Source organism: Barbus barbus (assembly GCF_936440315.1).
Source record: "Barbus barbus genome assembly, chromosome: 20".
In the NCBI taxonomy this organism is placed as follows: Eukaryota; Metazoa; Chordata; class Actinopteri; order Cypriniformes; family Cyprinidae; genus Barbus; species Barbus barbus.
Genome location: NC_136748.1, coordinates 27,392,550 through 27,411,991, shown reverse-complemented (window position 1 = coordinate 27,411,991; position 19,442 = coordinate 27,392,550). Strand labels below are relative to the sequence as shown.

General features: G+C 36.5%; 3 protein-coding genes across 6 annotated transcripts in view; all 3 read right to left on the bottom strand.

Moving 5' to 3' along the window:
• Positions 1–5,802, bottom strand: part of LOC306886670 (frizzled-3-like) — a 33,046-nt gene extending 27,244 nt beyond the window's left edge. Inside the window, exons 1-2 of the mRNA XM_079443970.1 lie at positions 5,484–5,802; positions 3,617–4,167 (exon numbers count right to left, since the gene is read on the bottom strand). Coding sequence (XP_079300096.1) covers positions 3,617–3,940 — 324 coding nt within the window. The 5' untranslated portion in view covers positions 3,941–4,167; positions 5,484–5,802. The remainder of the gene's footprint in view (positions 1–3,616; positions 4,168–5,483) is intronic.
• A 3,104-nt stretch (positions 5,803–8,906) lies between these two features.
• Positions 8,907–12,606, bottom strand: LOC306886244 (keratinocyte-associated protein 3-like; the record flags this gene model as incomplete). Its single annotated transcript, XM_079443195.1, has 6 exons — positions 12,510–12,606; positions 11,382–11,566; positions 10,320–10,379; positions 9,871–10,068; positions 9,624–9,758; positions 8,907–9,002 (listed from the first exon to the last, which is right to left on the bottom strand). Exons 1-6 carry the CDS (start codon positions 12,520–12,522, stop codon positions 8,907–8,909), a joined length of 687 nt encoding a protein of 228 aa, XP_079299321.1. The 5' UTR covers positions 12,523–12,606.
• Positions 12,607–13,581: 975 nt separating this feature from the next.
• The window catches only part of LOC306886481 (C-terminal-binding protein 2), a gene marked incomplete at its 5' end in the record, with an annotated part of 46,326 nt that continues 40,465 nt past the window's right edge, over positions 13,582–19,442 (bottom strand). For all 4 annotated transcript variants that reach the window (XM_079443602.1, XM_079443603.1, XM_079443601.1 and 1 more), the window contains 2 exons: positions 13,582–15,049; positions 16,578–16,648. In XM_079443602.1, the coding sequence (XP_079299728.1) occupies positions 16,588–16,648 (61 nt within the window). In that variant the 3' untranslated portion in view covers positions 13,582–15,049; positions 16,578–16,587. The remainder of the gene's footprint in view (positions 15,050–16,577; positions 16,649–19,442) is intronic.

Below are 19,442 nucleotides of genomic sequence, written 5' to 3'. Positions count from 1 at the left end.
AAATACATTTTTGCAGACTTTTCATAAACACGTTTTTCACACTTTAGTATGACTTTATCGCCACTGTCTCTCAAGTTAATGTATCTTGACTGTTGAAGAATGTTATGGTTGTGTGTACTGGAAAACAACACAAATATTAGTAGTAAGAACATTTATTTTATTTTATTTTTTGCTGTGTATTCTAAAAAAAAGTATAATGGAGTATAATGTGCATTAAGCAGTATTCTAGTATTCCTGTGGCTTTTTGTAATAGCATACTACCATAAAGGTTTTTTTCAGCAGTATATATGCAAATTATCTGTATGCAAAGCACACAGTATTTTTAGGCATTTTTACAGCATGATGTGCCGCATGCATTAATCATTATGCAAGTGTTCCATTTTGAACAGCCTCAGTCTTTCATTTTAGCCAATGACTGATGACCTCACACACAGGTCTGTCATTATCACCCAGACTCCGCCCACTTACAGCATCACAATGCGGACGTTTGGATCCCAAAACCAACCCAACAGTAAATTCCCCTGGAGATCTGTAATCAGCGCAGGGTGGGAAGGGTGAGTGCTTTTGGTTCAACATCAAGGAAACCCACAGTCACATCATAATCTGGTTCATTTGTAATTACTCAATGGTTGATGCTGTTGAAAACTTAAAGTGTTGAACTAAGGGTTAACAGATTAAATGAATTCACAAGCTTATTAATCAGAAACTGTCTACATTCCATGAAATCTGTCTAGAACAAGAACGAGCCATATTTCACCCCAAAAATCACAGTGTGATTCAAAATATTTTGTTATCAAAAAAAAAAAAAAAAAAAAAAAAAAAATGCATTGCGATTTTTATTTTCTTTCATGACAGTAAAGCACATATTTCCCATTTTATCAATTCTGCAATGTGGTGAAAAAATAATGACATTATTTAAAATGTATAGTATGTATACATTATGGAAGTATTTGTTATAGTGAATTTAATGCATTTTTATTTTTAAGATTTATATTTGGCGTTTTTGCTTTTTTATTGATAGGATAGTAGTGAGACAGGAAGCGAAGTGGAAGAGAGAAGGGGATGGGATCGGGAAAGGTAGTACCCGAACACGGGACTCCCAGTGAATTTAATGCATTTTTAATATAAATAAATACATTGTATCAGCATGATTTTCATTACTGCATTAACAAGATTTTATTTTACAGTAATAAAAATTCAGAAACAGAAAGGAAATGTCTGTGCTTATCAGAATGGAAATAATGTCACATACAAAAAATAAAAAAATACAAATCCTAATAATTTCTATGCAAATATAAAAATAATTATTTACACAAAACATTTAACTGAGATATTCATCAAACTTCTATAACTTCAAACTGAACGTTAGCTTTTATTGTGAAAAGCATATGTTTCTGCTTGGATTTGATTCACGTGCTCTGAATCCAGCTCAACATAAGCACATAATACATGGATAACCTATATTTATGGTTTTTATCAGGGTCAGAACTAATCGCCTGCCATATTCACAACAGAGTAAACTTTAGTCAACATACACACCAGATTTCCATATAATCCCAACCGATCTGAGCTCATGAAGAGGAAAAGAAACATAAAGCCCTTGTGCAATAGTCACACACTAGTGACGTCCGATCTGCGAACAAATCATTCTTTCAGTCCGTTTGAAAAAATTCTGAATCACATAGCATTTGTAAAATCAACAAACTGCATGAGATTAATCTGTATAGAAAAAAAACAATAATATAATAAAATTACATTATTAAAATGATTGGGACAATGCTGGAACAATAGCAACACCATATTAAACATTTACACAAAAATTAGCCTACTGCCTCTATTTTAAGTAGGTATTTATAATTATTTTTTATTATTGTATTCTTAAAATAGTTATTCCTTAATTTATGTTGATTAAAATGTAATTGTAATTTACAACCAGCATGGGAAGGGGGGTAAGGGTTGTTTTTACGGTCTCTGCTCTGGTTCACCAGCAGGGCATCTCAGTGTGATGTAATACATACCCAAAGGGGATACTGTACACCCCTGACAGATGAACCACCATGAACCTCAGGGCCGGCCGGGTCACGTGACCCGAGAGACCTACAGCAGGCGACTGACACCGGCTGCTCTGTTGTGATTTCAGATCACAGATGGACGCTTATGCTCTTCATCGTGTTTAATTGACTGAAACAATGGGAGAAAGCACATTACTCCACGCCTCAAATCAATCCAGCCATTACAGCTCTCAGCAGATTATGAGGCCGTTAGAGCCAGGAAAAAACAAAAGATGGCACCATTAGTTCCTTTCCTTCAACACATGGAATAAAGCGGCATTCAACAAACATGCCATTCCTGAGACGCCACAGAGGCGTTTCACAAGATTTATGGAGCTGTTTGGGATTCCCTCTAGATATTTCTACAACAGATGGCTATTATACAAACAAAAAATGTATGTTAATACAGTTAATAAGTTATGCATCTGATATCTCAATATCTAAGAAATGTTTCAGTATCTGTAATTCTTTTTAGAATTATATTCTTTAAATAACTATTTTATTATTTATATTTATTAAAGCGTGTTGGTAAAAATGTTTAGATATGCATTATATAATATTTAAATTTAATATTAATATATTTTCCCCTATTCAAGTCAAAATGTCTTTCAAATGCTGTGATCATTATTAAATTAATTTAATAAAAATATATTTATATTTATTTAACGAAACAGGTTCATTGAATAAATGTTCAAAATAAACCACAAGCTATTTTTCTTTCTTTTTTTGTGGTTTATATAATTAAATATAATAATTTTTGCCTTTTTATTAAAAAGGATATGATATCTACTATCCTTGATGACAGACATATCAGCACCTAAGTTTATTTTCTTGATGAATAACAGATTCATTACACACACACACACACACACACACACACACACACCTACCTCAGGGCAAAAATGATCTCACTGCATCTCATATGGATATGATTCATCAAAATGGCCGTGGCAGACATTAAAACTATGAGAAAGTCCTGAGCAAGCATATTCTACATTACACAAATGGGGAGAAGAGAAAATGAAAAATTGATTATGTATTTAACATTAAATACCACTATAACTGTAATGAACAAGAATTTTGTTCATTAAAAAAAATTGGTAGGTTATAAAAAAAAAAATCTGTTAAATATAAAATAAATATATTTTATATAAAATATAAATAGAAAATAAATGTTTTAAATATTTAAAAAATATTTTAAATAAAATATAGATTATAACTTAAAAAAAAAAATCAGATGGACAACACAGATATAGATTACACGACAAGATCAAGTTGTAGTCACAAGAAAAGCACCTTAACAGCATGTTACAACTTGACGATTAAAATAACATGCACAAACCCCTAAAATAGCATCTACAATCCTTCAGCTCTCACATTTAAAAAAAATATAATAAAGCTTATTTCACTTGTCAAGAGCCACCGTCAGTCTAAATTATTCAAGCTCATCAAAGCACCATCCACAAACCACAAGCTTCCATGACAAACAGCTCCATGGCAACCTAGTTTTCCTGCCACCTTCTCTAATTCCCAGCAGTGTAAGACAGAAGGAAAAGCACAGTTACCTCCATCGCCAGAGCGGCGGTCTGCTGGTCGTAGTGGTTGAGGAGGTTGGGCATGAAGGTGGTGTTGTAGGGAAGATCCTGGCACATTCGGAGGCCGATCGACTCGCAGGTGAACATGCTGTGACTGCCCACCGAATCCATGTGGATGCCCAGGCTGCCCGTGAACAGGGACAGAACCAGCAGAGCACTGAAGAGCCACATCCTTTGCAAAGCTAAATCCACAATGTGCCCCATGCTTGAATGGCAGAACACAGCAGGACAAGACTGAGAAGCCGAACGCGAGCACAAGGGTTTATTCTCTACGCAGAAACCCGCCACACCCATAGTGTGTAAGGTATACCGCTACGAGTGACCGCTTCCATCTCCTTCCAGTTCGGTCCTCATGGATACCTGATGTTGACCGGTGTCTCGGGTCAGTGCATGCTTTGATCAGACCCTTCGGCAGTCTTATGCATCCTCTCGCATTCATACAAGACTACAGAATCTGCCTTTGATCAGGGTGGTCTTCAATGCATCGGCTTTAGGATGTGGCTACGACTGATACTGGATACCTGTAACGACACATATTAAAAGACAAATTTAAAACAAGGATATTTGTAAAATACCACCAGACTCATCCGAAGCCAGTGTGCAATTAACAAATCAGCTATTTTAACTGGTTAACTTCATTAGTTTTGTGTCTGGCAAAGCCTAGCTTGTAAACAGTTACTTTAGCAGGAAAGACCATTTAAACAGCTGTTATAACAGCCGTAAACCAAAACCAACAATCCATTATCTAAGTGAACCTCACAAAACCTGTCAAGAATGTGCTGGCTCATTTTTAGCCCCCAAAATCAACAGAAAAAAATTACTTTTATTTTTAACAGGGAAAGTCAAGGCTATTTTAGAACCCTTAAAAAATTATTTATTGTGAAAATTGCTTTAGTGCAAAAAAAAAAAAAAAACACAAAGTATTAAATAATAATAAAATTATATATATATATAAAAAAAAAAAAAATCATACATTATGGTAGTGTTTGTTTTACCTAATTTAATTAACGCTTAATATAATAAAAATTTAGTTACTGTATTATTGTAATGAGAACAAGATTTCCTTGTGTTAAAGTATTGTAAACACTGGGGAGAAATGTGCTTAATTGTCATGAAAATAATGTTTAAAAAAAAAAAAAATCTCACTGTAAAAACTTATATATATATATATATATAATTTAAAAAAAAATTAATATTGAGCTTAAATATGACCTTTCTTCACGAATTAACAACATTGGATTCATTTTCCCATTTAAAACAGAAATGCATCAAATATATAAACAGTAATATAAACTATTAGTGAGCAATTGTAATATGGGCAGTGAGTAAATAATATGATACATTTTCTCACATATCACTTCACTCAGCCCTTCTCAATCCCGATTGTGTTAAATCTGAATTAACAGAAGCCAGTGTAAACATATCCCATCCCCCAAACAACACGTTTGTGTGAGTCTACAAACACACAACCTGCTCCAACCAGCTAGGAAACATAGTAACCAGATATTTAAAAATCCGAATAAAGTCTTCAGGAATTGTCAAATACGAAAACACAGTAATAGACATTTAATTATAGGGTGTAGCACACCTACTCGTGCCTTACATTGCATTACACAAATAAAATAGTCCGAATATTCAGATATTTCATGCAGGACTGCAGTGTCAGCAATGTAACGCATATGATGGGGCTCCTCATGTCTGAACATTATTCAACATGCAATTCCAGACAGGGACAGCAGACCATATGTATGGTTATATGAAATAAAGGATAAAAACACATTTATGTGGGTTAAAACTCGTGAACAGTGCGTGCAATTTTATGCATGTAAAACTTTACCTTTCCGTGGCAGAACTCCTCTGGTTTTCTCCATATGACACAATACAGCGTGTCTCGGTGTAGATTTACGCAGCAGGTTTATTTCAGCATCTACTATCATGTAACACACTGAAGCGCGCGCTGCAGTTTCCCGCAGACACTCACACATCAACACACTCGCTCCGGCTGCTTATTTGCATTGAGACTCTGATGGATACAAAAATCGTAAACTACCCGAAACGAGCACATGAAGAGCGTCACGGACGGCTGGTGGCTTTGCATATTCACAGCGAGCGAAGCTCCCGATTCGCCCCACCTTCAGCTGTTTCCTACGAGACATAAACCAGGCTTCCTCCAGGGGGCGCTCGGGCGCTCAAAAACACAATCCGCCATTGAGTCGCATTCACATCCAACGATGTGTTTTGTGTTGTTAGAGAAGTTTATCCTTTAAAACCTGTAATCGTTTAAATGCATTTATTTGACAGATTAGTATCTGACATATAAATGTGAAAAATCTATCACAATTCTTACTATAAAATGAATTTCAACATTATTTTAAGGTAATCACAATCGACTCTGATTAGTCCAGGCTTACCAGCGATGAGAAAAGTAACAGGTACCATGTGAACAAAACCGCACCTCGTGTTACTTGAACAGAGGTGGATACAATCATTTATACCTGACTAAGAGCACTCAAAAACTTCAAACCCCCGTTTAATTGAAAATACACAGTGAAAGTCTAAAATATAATAATTATTGTGTAGCCACATCGTACCTGGCAAATTATAATCAGCCTCCCGGCCGAGAACCCCATAGTAATTTCCTTTCTATTAGTTTAATGCATTTCTATGCCCCCTCCCTAAGACAGCAAGAGCCAACTTTAAGGAACTGTGCATGTCCTGAGGACCTGTTTCAAACTCTGGCACAGAGCTAGCGTGCAAAACTAATAATTGAGTAAATTAATTTATAACTAAATTCTGTTTTATATATTTTAAAGTTTAATTATACATATTTTTTTCTGCAGTTGATCAGTTCTACCTTGTTTTATGTGTCTAATGTTATGTGTGTAATATACAGTGTTGGGGGTAACGCATTACAAGTAACGCGAGTTACGTAATAATATTACTTTTTTCAAGTAACTAGTAAAGTAACGCATTACTTTTTAATTTACAAGAAAATATCCGAGTTACTTTTCAAAAGGCGTTACTTTTTTCCCATTTATTGACTGACAGTGCGCTGTTAACATGCTGTTACTGTAGTTCTAGACTAAATATTAATGTGCATTAATTCATCACACTTAGTATTCATCAAAATGAATTAAAACAGTGAAATGCAAACTCAGAATATGATGCAAACCTGCAATAATTAAATATGTTAAACAACACAAATGTATCTAATCTCATTTTATTAACCGATGTCTTTGTTGCTGACCTTTGATGATCCAGTTCAATCACACTAATAAGCAAAAATGACTTTAGATAAACTAACAATTGTGCTTCATTGTTTTTTATTGCTGAAGAGTGTTAAACCTTCTTCTCCTGCGTTCTTATGTACAGATGTGAATTACTCTTCCTTCAGCCTGAGGTTTATTCATTAAAATTTTTGGTGTGAAAGGGCATTTACATTTGCTATGATTAGAACTTCTTGTATTAAAAACAAACAATCAAGCCCTGCTCATATTTAAAAAGTAATGCAAAAGTAATGCAAAAGTAACGTAACGCATTACTTTCCATAAAAAGTAGCTAAGTAACGTAATTAGTTACTTTTTTAGGGAGTAACGCAATATTGTAATGCATTACTTTTAAATTTCCCCAACACTGGTAATATAACAAACACTCAATAAAATGCACAATTAAAGCAGTGACATAACAGGTAATGGGAAAATGTGTGTGTATTAAAAATATATAACCAAATATCTTAAGTCTACTGGTTCATATAATAAAATTCTCCCAAACTAAACTTCAGAGTGACCTTAGCAAACAGGGGAGCAGGGTAATTAATGATGTATTTTTCTCTTTGTCGTAATAAAATCAATAAGTAATAACCATAAGTTTGGAGTCTGATAATCTAGTCAGTCCATAAGTAGGTTTTTGTCTCTGAGGCCCTGAGTGAACAGCAGATGTCCAGCAATCGAACAGGTGCAGTGAAGTGAATGAGGTCAGCTTTACCATAACACTGAGAACACAACATCATCTTACAAGGAATTAAACAGAGCCAGCATCAGATCACAGTGTTTTTCCAATCTAATAAAGCGTCAGTCAAAGTAGGTCTTAAGAAAATCTTCATCCACCTCAGGGGGGTCAAATTACTTTTCTTTCTTTTTTTTAAATTGTTGAGCTTTTTAAAACTACATTTTTAATGCTGTCAATTGCAGTTTAGATAGCTGTTCATAAGACTACTAAAAACATTAAAATATAGAAAATATGTATTTTTTTCTTGGTTAAAGCTTAGACTTAAGAGTAACATTCACCATTTTTTGTGGAATCTAAAATGAAATGACTGTATCTGCATATCGAAAATATTCACAGGCTTATGTAAACAATTATTCATTATGGAGCACATTTAAAAAAAATTTTAGATTATGTATTTATTCAAATATAATGCACACTAATAACAACATACTACAGTGTTAACAAGTAATAAAATGAAATGTAGACAGGAATGCTTTACCGCTCTGAACTGAGATGAGGGACTTTTGAATAATCTGTCAGAAATTAAACTAAATTACAGTTCTCTAAACACAAACACAGTCTTTTGAAATGAACTATAATGCATCATGTAGAGGGAAATCCTTAAGCTTTGACAGTGTCAGGCACGTCACTATATCAATATTTAATGCCTTTAATCATACTGGATTATCTGTGAATGTGAGATTTTCTCTGCATTATTAAATCCAACTCATATTAACACGTCTCACGGCGCTCTGGCACACGCTCTATACTGCATCCTGGAATATCTGAATGACTACCGGCTATAGAGAGATCAGTCTGTGGCACATTAGCTATTAAAACAGCTGCTTTAAAGTTAACTAAATATTTTTGGTACATGTGACATTACTAGCACAGTAACATCTCATATATATATATATAAAAAAAGAATACAAATAGTCACTTTAGAAAAATCATCAGCTTAATTTTTAAATTATGCACAAGTTGGGCTCAATGTAAACAAGAACCACAAAACATAACTCCAGATACAGTTTCAGAAAACAATATAATGATGTTTTCAGCTTAATTACAGTCTACATGTGTGGACTGAAAACATTCCATCTGATTGGAGTTCAACTGACAAAGTCTGTATCATAACCTCAGTGCTTCAAATCATCTACGTTATCAATTAATACAAATTCAGAATGTAACTCCGTATGAATGCAAACTACTATTATGATCAGTTTCACTACACCGCATTTGATTAAACTTCCACCTTAACCTTGGGACTGTCTCTCTAAGCGCTGGCGGAGTGATGTGCAATGAGACGCTCTCCTTGAGTCGTGTGGTCTTTGTCCATCTTTGATCCTGATGCCCGTGCCTCCTCTTCCAGCTGTCACATTGATTAAAAAGAGGCCATATTATAACTTTTTAAGTCAGTTTTGAACTGATAAATCAATGAATACTCTGAATGCAATGCAAGTTGTTTTGGATAAATGCTTTATTCTAACTTAAAAGCATAGTTCACCCTAAAATGAACAAAACACCCAAAATTGCATGTAAGGTGTAGATGAGATTGGGAGAAATGCACCATAGCATCACTTGCTCACCAATGGATCCTCTGCAGTGAATGGGTGCCGTCAGAATGAGAGTCCAAACAGCTGATAAAAACATCACAATAATCCACACCACTCCAGTCCATCAGTCTGACGGCACCCATTCACTGCAGAGGACCCACGGCTGAGCAAGTGATGGAATGCTACATTTCTCCAAATCAGGTCACATGAAGAAACAAACTCATCTATACCTTGCATGGTCTGAGGGTGAGTAAATTTTCATTTTTGAGTGTGCAACTCCTTTAAATGCATAAACGTATATGTAAAGAGCTCAGAACCCTGCCAAATAATTTACATAATCTGTTAGAGGTTCATGAAAAATCCCTATGAAAATTACTATGGTTTTAAACAGCAGGTTCCTTCAGTTGAGCTGTCTGCATGAATATTGAGAGATGTACCTGCTCTCTGATGTAGTTTTGAGCGCAGGGTCCGATGCCTCTTAACTGAAGACCCACAATGAAGCACCACACAGACAGTCCAGCCTCAAGTGCAGTGAATGCAGAACAGGTGAACCACAGGGCAAGAGTTGTGTCCTGGAGGAGAAAAAGCAGTTCAGTCTTCACACACAAGATGAAAGTTCAAACTCGTTCATTTATATTTCATTAATTTCAAAAACCCCACATGCATGTCAATAGACTGACTCACATAGATGCGGGTGGCATCGAAAGGACAGTTGACGATGACCGGAGATCGTGCATTCACCGGCATGTTAGTGGAATTACATCCTTTCATGAGCGTGCTTCCGTCAGCTGAAATGGTCATACTGATCGCCAAAATCAGCCCCACTAAACACGCCAGCGAGAGAAAGGCGTTCAGAAAGGAACTCACTAATAGACCAATGTGCTACAGGAAGCAGAAGAACAGAGCTGTGTTAAACACTACAGGGAAAGAATGTGGGATTTTATGGTATTTCTGCATTGGTATACCGAACAATAATGTTGATAAGCTAATGCGACTATACGTCCTCTTTTTCCCCAGACATGCCCTTGCTGGGATTACTAAATCATCCAAAATGTCCAGGTTTTGGCTTTGTTGTCATACTTTCATACTCAAAAAGAGAACATATATATTCACCCTAGATAAGGCCTACTTACCAGTTTCAAGTTGGTAATGTTCCTTGACACCAATATTGCTACAATTCCACTTGCAATGCTCTGAGAAAACATGTTAACGTGATCAGTGTGTTAAATATTTGTGAAAAGAGTTATATAAGCAATTTTCTAAACAGATAAGCAATAGTTCGCCAAAAAAAAAAAAAGTTGAAAATGTATTCACCCTCGGGCCATCCAAGATGTAGATGATAAATTTAGATCCTCTGCATTGAATGGGTGCCGTCAGAACGAGAGTCCACTCCAAACAGCTGATAAAAACATCACGATAATCCACAAGCAATCTACACGACTCCAGTACACCAATTAAAGTCTTGTGAAGCAAAAAACTGCATATTGGTAATAAACAAAATTTGTTACTCCATCCATAATCTTGCTTTCTCCAGTGAAAAAGATTATCTCATCTGAATCAGGAGAGAAATATGCACAGATCAAGCACTGTTCACAAGCGACAACAGTTCTAAACAAATAGGTCAGTGGATTTTCATGTGAGTGGACAACACGGGATGGACATTTTAACTGGAGGAAGCTTTATTACGGATTATGCATTATGGACTAATCAATGGTTTGAAGTTACAACACCTTGATGGATTTGTTTCTTACAAACACACAGCTTTTCGCCTTCATAAAATGGTAATTGATGGACTGGAGTGGTGTGAATTATTGTTATGCTTTTATCAGCTGTTTGGACTCTCATTCCGACGGCACCCATTCACTGCAGAGCATTCATTGGTGAGCATGCGATGTAATGCTACATTTCTTCATCAGAGAAGATTTGGAGAATCAACAATATGGATGAAATTTGTGCAAATCAAGTCAATACGCAGACAACTCGGGTGAACTGGGTAACGCAGCACACCCAAAGTAGTAGCAAATTCTTTGATTTACATTCACAGACACGTGACCAGGCCCTTTCTGAGTGAATATTCTCGAGATTCAGAAAGCACCGCTTACTGGAGATCAGGCCTACATGCATGAGTTGAATCGGCATCATTTAGGAGCCACAGATGGCACGTGAGGAAAATATACAGAAGCACAACCACTCACCAGCAGTCCTGAGGTGACGGAGATGATGTTTGCTGCAGTGTATTCTGTTGAGATCTCATTGCTAGGTTTGGATACATGGCGTAACACGCTGCCATGGACAATGGCACTCAGGATGAAATTAACATGCCCGATGACAATGAGGGTCAATCCTTTCTTCATCAGCCGCCCAGGGCCCTTCTGCTTGTCTAGAATATAGCATAACTTCATACAGTAGACTTAAAAGTCACACCTAAAAATTTAATTGCATCTGAAAAAAAAATTCTCAGAACAATCTAAACGTTTATTATGCAGTTTTGTTATTAACTCCAGTGGTTTGATTTATTTTGACAAACATATTAAGTGCTACATCAATAAAAAATGACTTGTAATACATATCTACAGAAGCGTATTGCATTCACTTGAGGAAAAAAAATCTACTCTGTTTTTCTGAATTAATGAGTTAATTATCTCAGAATTACGAGATAATTTTTCATGAAAAAAAGTTTTTGCTCAGTTTTTCTGAATTAACGAGTTAATTATCTCAGAATTACGAGATAATTTTTAATGAAAAAAAGTTTTTGCTCTGTTTTTCTGAATTAATGAGTTAATTATCTCAGAATTACGAGATAATTTTTAATGAAAAAAAAAGTTTTTGCTGTTTTTCTGAATTAACGAGTTAATTATCTCAGAATTACGAGATAATTTTTAATGAAAAAAAAAGTTTTTGCTCTGTTTTTCTGAATTAATGACTTAATTATCTCGTAATTCTGAGATAATTAACTCGTTAATTCAGAAAAACAGAGTAGATTTTTTTTCCTCAAGTGAATGCAATACGCTTCCGTAGATATCAACTGATTTACATAGTTTATAACATTTATAGTTGTGTATGAAATATAACTGTGACGCAAATCCCATTTACCTACCAATCTGCTTTAGCAGAATTTAATGTAAAATATTGTTCCTAAAGGTTTATTCAGCTGGTAAATATACTTATCTACTGTGAATAGAAATGAGGAAAATGTAAACAATGCAACAGACGCGCACTTCACGAGAACACAGCTGAAAGTAGTAGGCTTCTTTTCTCTGGACACGTATAAATTACATATAATTCTCGCACCTGCAATAAAAAGAAATAAATGACCGTCTTACCGAAATCACACATATCTGTCTCCGTGAATTTGATTCCAGTTTAGAGGGAAAAACTTGCCAACCAAACGCAGCTTCCTCCCTTCATGCTTGATGACGTCACGCGCGACTCACCTGTGCAGCGGAAGTGGGAGGAGCCAGAATACAAAGGTCATTGCAAACTGAAAAATAATGTTGCTGAATTATTATGCATTTGATCAATTTTAATTTGTTAATATGTGATACTATATAAACATATGCTTTATATTTACTTTTTTTTTTGCATTGCATTCTGCCATTGTATTGGTCAAACTGGCATCTGGGAATACTCTAGCTTTCCATTATGTTCAAAAGGATTTTACCGGATGGTGATGCACCTCACATAACCAATGCTCTATGCAGGAATAGATTTAGTTTCATGACATTCACTGTAGCACTAAAACACTGTCTGTTCATGTGAACTATTGAAACTATAACAATAATAAGATGCATAGAACAGTGTCCAAAGTCTTGTCATATCTGAACACCACACCCCACAATATCAGCACTGAGCAAATACTGGAGTGAAAGCAAGTGATATCAGGTAAACAAGATAATATCTGAATATTGAAAAAGGAATAGGTTAAAATTACAGAACACACAAAACATAAAATTATATCAGAATGCTAAATATAGTCAAACAATTTACTTAGGAAATAACTATATTGTATGTTTTGATGGAGTACAATTATTTAAAAATAACTTTTTAATAGCATAATTTAACTCAATTTAAAATAATTTGATTTTTTAAAAATGTTATTTTATAACAGTGAATAATATAGCATTTTGATGATGTAGCCAGAAATAAATTAAAATTAATAAATGGGGGTGTAAATATGACAATCTTTTATTTTTTTGTAAAAGACTAATCTCCACCTTATTATTATTTTACCAAAAGTATGCACATAAATATGAGTGAACATTATCAGTGCATAAAAAACCTTTAAACCCAGATCCACAGCGACCCCTTGTGGCGTGCAGACGCATGCAGGGGTCATCTGAAGGTCATCCTGTCAGACCTTCATAAATGTGTGTGTAAAGCAAGACAAGCACAGTATAGAAAGTCAGAATGGTATTTTTTATTTGAACTGTACTGTATGCTAAATGTTCACCTCGGTACAATAAACAAATACAAATACTCACACTAAAAACCAAACCTACAGTTCCAGAACCAAGCTGACTGGAGTTGGCCGAGGACCTCAGAATATTGCATATAAACAACACAATGAGCTCCGAACAGTGCGCTTCCACACAAAGAACCCAAAATGAAAAGGAACCGGGAGAGGATCACAGGAAAGTATGGTTACAAAAACATTAAACTAGACAATACAAATCTAATTTAACTGCCATACATTCAACACCAAAAACGCACTGGATGTCAGATCTATAAAAATACCTCGGGTAGGCTGACGGGAAGGAGCGAGTATTTAGACGGGGCTGTCGTGTGTTTGGAGTAACCGGTAAATGTTCTTCCTGAGACAGGGGCGGTTTTTCACTCCAGTCCCTTTTCTGTGTGAGCTGCCATCTATTTTTTTTTTTTTTTTTTAAAGCAAACACAAAATCAAAATTATGTCCCTCACGGTGACGTTCACTCAAATCCAAATTGAAGATTTTAGAAACTGACATCTTAAAACCTGACGCAGCTTGTATTTTAAATTCAGCAAACTCATTTTGAAACGAATGGATATATCATTAAAATAGTGTGCTCTTGGGCCTAAAAGAGGACTTGTTTCTGAGCTGGTGCTTGTTGAATTTGTGCAATTCTGTAAACAAGAGGTCAGCTATGCAAAATGTTGGAAAAAAGCTAATAATTAATCTTAATTTTTGCCCAAGAACAGCCTTTACCTCTCTGTTCTCTTAATAGATAGACTGTATATATATTTTTTTCATTATTAAGCACTTTTAACATTCAAACAAGACAAGCACTAATTCTGTGGACGTAAAGAAAGAAACTGTTATTTAGGGGCCCAAATAAGGCGAAGAGGAAGAAGACAAGTGCATGGCATCTGATAACTGTCAACGTTTCGAACTCTGTAAGTGGTGCACGAGGAAAGAGGTGTGGCCTTTATGTCATGCCACGCCCCTGACAAAGAAAGCACCGCCCACCCGTTTCAAAAACAGGTGGAAATGATGTCCTCCCCTCACACGAACAACAGAAACAACCTGGGTTCAAACGGAAATAAATGGAAAAACACTGAAACTGAAAACAAGACGTGGAGAGACGTCCGTGAAGCATGTCTCCGGTGCAGCTGGCGGCAGCTGATTGCTTGTTCACCCGTTCACTGTCTCTTAGTCTCTTTGATTTGCAGTTTTGCTGAATGACTGTTGGTCAGTGGTCAGGTGGTTATGACTTGGCGAGGTGTTCTCTATGGTCGTTGTGTTTGAGGAGCTGGGTGGGGGACGGGGCGAGGCTGGGCTGGGTGCCCAGCGGCAGGGGATGGGCGCTAGGCACCCCGCTGGGCATCATGCCCTCTATCTGTCCACCCATGCCACCAGGAGACACACCCACCACACCAGGAGGAAACCTGGGAAAATACAGAGGAAAGAGAGGTATAATGAGGTCGCCCGCTTTATGCGCCGCCCTTTACCACATGATTATACACTCAAAAACTTCACTTTGGCTGAGAAACATTTTTTTAATTTATACTCTAGCAAAAGTTTGGGCACATTTGATTGAAATGTTTCTCATGTTTCTTTAAAAAAAAACATTTGATCTCAAGACTTTAATGCTTAAAATCAATTTTGCAGACCAAAACAAATCTGCTATATTTCTCTACTGCTCAAAAGCTTGGGTTTTATATTTTTATTCAGCAAGGAGGCATTAAATTGATCAAAAGGGACAACGACTTTTTATAATGTTATAAAAGATTTCTAATAATAACTTTTTTTTACTGTCTATTCATCAAATGATCTGCAAAAAAAATGTATCCTGGCTTCTACAAAATTACTATTAAGCAGCACAACTGTTTTCAACATAGATTATAACAATCAGGCCCGGTTTCACAGACAGGGCTGAGACTAAGCCAGGATTAGGCCATTGTTCAATTAGGACATTAAAGTCATTTTTATAAACGTGCCTTAGAAAAAAACATTACTGGTGTGCATCTGAAGACAAAACAAAGGCACTGATATGTTTTAAGATCAGTCAGTGCAAGTTTCTTTCAGTTGAAACAGTTCAGACTTACATTTGAGTCCAGGACTAGACTTAAGCCTTGTTTGTGAAACCGGGGGTAAATGTTTCTTGAGCAGCAAATCTGCATATTAGATTGATTTCTGAAGGATCGTGTGACACTGAAGCCTGGAGTAATGATGCTGAAAATTCAGCTTTGATCACAGGATTAAATTATATTTGAAATATAATCAAATAGAAAACAGTTATTTTAAATTGTAATGATATTTCACAATATTTTTTTGAGCAGAAGAGACTTAAAATTGTATTTATCGTAAAAAAAATTTAAGAATCCTTCATTTAATACAGTTTAAAAACATCCAAAAGTTAATATATTTGTGTCAAGTCTATAAACAGATTTTTTTTTAATTATAAGTATTTTTTAGTTATAATTCAGCATGTTAAATATGACAAAGAAATCAGTATATAAATGTAGAAACGGATTACTTCCACAAAAATTCTATATTTCTAAAAATGAAAATTAATGGATAACTTTTACTCATTACGTTCACATTATTATCATGTTTTTCTTTATTGATGTCTTGATTTATTGATTCATCGGGTACATTTACTGAATTCTCAATTTTTCTCAAATTCTCAAAAAAGTGGCAGTCTAACATAACAACAAATGCAAACACAACACAGCTAAATACACGAGGCAACAAATATTATGTATAATTAAAATAATAGTAGAACTAATGAGAAACCAATTAGCAGGCATCACATGATGTTTGCATGTTCTATGAGAATGAGAAATGTAATAATAAATCAAAGTGAGGATATCCTTGATGGTTCAGACATCACTGTTTTGATCATCAAGTGTCTTTGAGATCTATTTGGACAGTGTCTTGAGCTCTGTGTCTCAGCACGCTGTAAGTAGTTACCTGTCATTGTTTAGGTATACATTTTGTCTTGCAGGCCGCCAGGAGAAACGGCTGGTAGCGGCTGGGCCACTCTGCTGAGCGAGAGAAGCAATCAGACGGAGCAACACAATCGGGTCGGTTTGTGTGTGTGTGGGTTGGAGAGTTAAATGCATATAAATGAGGTGTTAGTTCAGGGAAATGTTCAAAAGGGTCATAGCGGGTAAATCTAGAGGTGATTCTGTGGAAGTTAATTTATGTGTGCCACAGGGACAGACGGCGGTCTCGTTTGAGTCTATTTGCATATGGTGATCCAGAGGGATATCACTCACTACACAGGGATGAACTAATGAAGCGTGTTTGCATAGCTGAACACAGCCGCTGTACTGCTTGGCTGCTCATAAAGTAGAATCAATTAATTTGTTAAGTATTTCATCTCACAGCGAGGAAGGAGCGATCTTCTGTCCAGTGGGGAAAAGAGCAGGGATTCATTCTGGTTTTGATTCAGATTTCATTTGATTTTCCAGGTTTATCAACAATTTAATTGATTTAGTACTTTTGTGGCTGTCATTTACTTTTTCAATGATTTATTATTAATTAAAATATTACATTTATCATCATACCATTAAATAAACTATTACAATTTACTATTACCCTTTATTATTATACTACTTACTATACCATTTTTGCAAAATCTATAATTAAAATACATTGTTGTAATAACAAAAATATGTATCATATCATTTATTCAACTATTACCATTTAGTATTATACCACTTAAAATAAACCCTCTAAAAATAAACTATTCAAGAAAAATTATTTCTGTATTAATATCACATCCTATTACTACAGTAAATATAGTTTTAGTATTAAGAATGTGTGTATACAGTGGGGAAAAACTATTTGATCCCCTGCTGATTTTGTACGTTTGCCCACTGACAAAGAAATGATCAGTCTATAATTTTAATGGTAGGTTTATTTTAACAGTGAGAGACAGAATAACAACAACAAAAATCCAGAAAAACATTTTAAAAAAAGTTATACATTGATTTGCATTTTAATGAGTAAAATAAGTATTTGATCCCCTATCAATCAGCAAGATTTCTGGCTCCCAGGTGTCTTTTATACAGGTAAGGAGCTGAGATTAGGAGCACTCTCTTATAAAAGACAGCCTGTCCACAGAAGCAACCAATCAATCAATCAGATATCAAACTCTCCACCATTGCCAAGACCAAAGAGCTGTCCAAGGATGTAAGGGACAAGATTGTAGACTAGGGCTGAACGATATATCGTTATCGTATCTATATCGAGATATGAACTTTCAAGATATTACTATCGAAAAAAGCAACGATATAGACGATATAGATTTCCCCTCTCCGCGCTCGCCCCGCCCTGCATACAACTCTGGCAGTAACACAACGAACATCAGTTTTACGAGTGCCCTTGAATGCACCGCTGAGGTCCCTATTCGACCGCAAACTTGTATGGTATAGCTCTGGAAATTCAGACACACAGAGAATCAGCTGTTCATCCATTTTGAGTTCGGCGCTTGTTTGGATGCCCCGTTTCTATTGGCCGCGCGGGGAAACGTCACAGAGCGCAGCGGCAAAAGTTGAACTATTTTGAACTTTGACCGCGGCGCGCGCGCAAGCTCGCCGCTGGTGCGCTCCGCTGCGCGTGCGCTTTGGTCGGCGCAGCAACTAACCGCCCTCGCGCAGCGCAAGCCATTGAAATGAATGGGTTTCATAGCGCAGCGCAGCGCATGCCGCGTCCTGTGTGTGAAAGGGCCTTTACGCCGTACGAGTCGACGTCCACCAGTGAGTTCTTAAAAATAAAACTACACTTTCCAAATTTTTTTGTATTATGATGTTTTTATTTTTCTGAGAAATGCTTGGTTTTCACCGAATCCGTAGTCATATCGTATCGTATCGATATCGAGATATCTGGCATGAAAATCGAGATATGAAATTTTGTCCATATCGTTCAGCCCTATTGTAGACCTACACAAGGCTGGAATGGGCTACAAGACCATCGCCAAGCATCTTGGTGAGAAGGTGACAACAGTTGGTGCGATTATTTGCAAATGGAAGAAACACAAAATAACTGTCAATCTCCTTCGGTCTGGGGCTCCATGCAAGATCTCACCTCGTGGAGTTTCAATGATCATGAGAACCGTGAGGAATCAGCCCAGAACTACACAGAGGATAATGTCAATGATCTCAAAGCAGTTGGGACCATAGTAACCAAGAAAACAATTAGTAACACACTACGCCGTGAAGGACTGAAATCCTGCAGTGCCCGCAAGGTCCCCCTGCTCAAGAAAGCACATGTACATGCCCGTCTGAAGTTTGCCAATGATTCAGAGGAGAACTGGGTGAAAGTGTTGTGGTCAGATGAGACCAAAATCCAGCTCTTTGGCATCAACTCAACTCGCCGTGTTTGGAGGAGGAGGACTGCTGCACATGACCCCAAGAACACCATCCCCACCGTCAAACATGGAGGTGGAAACCTTATGCTTTGGGGGTGTTTTTCTGCTAAGGGGACAGGACAACTGCACCACATCAAACGGACGATGGACGGGGCCATGTACCGTCAGGGCCAAGGCATTAAAGCCAGCCAAGGTGTTGAATTAAGGTCCTGGAGTGGCCTAACCAGTCTCCAGACCGTAATCCCAAAGAAAATCTGTGGAGGGAGCTGAAGGTTCGAGTTTACAAACGTCAGCCTCGAAAACCTTAATCACTCAGAGAGGATCTGCAACGAGCAGTGGGACAAAATCCCTCCTGACGTGTGCAAACCTGGTGACCAACTACAAGAAACGTCTGAGCTCTGTGATTGCCAACAAGGGTTTTACCACCAAGTACTAAATCATGTTTTGCGAAGGGGTCAAAT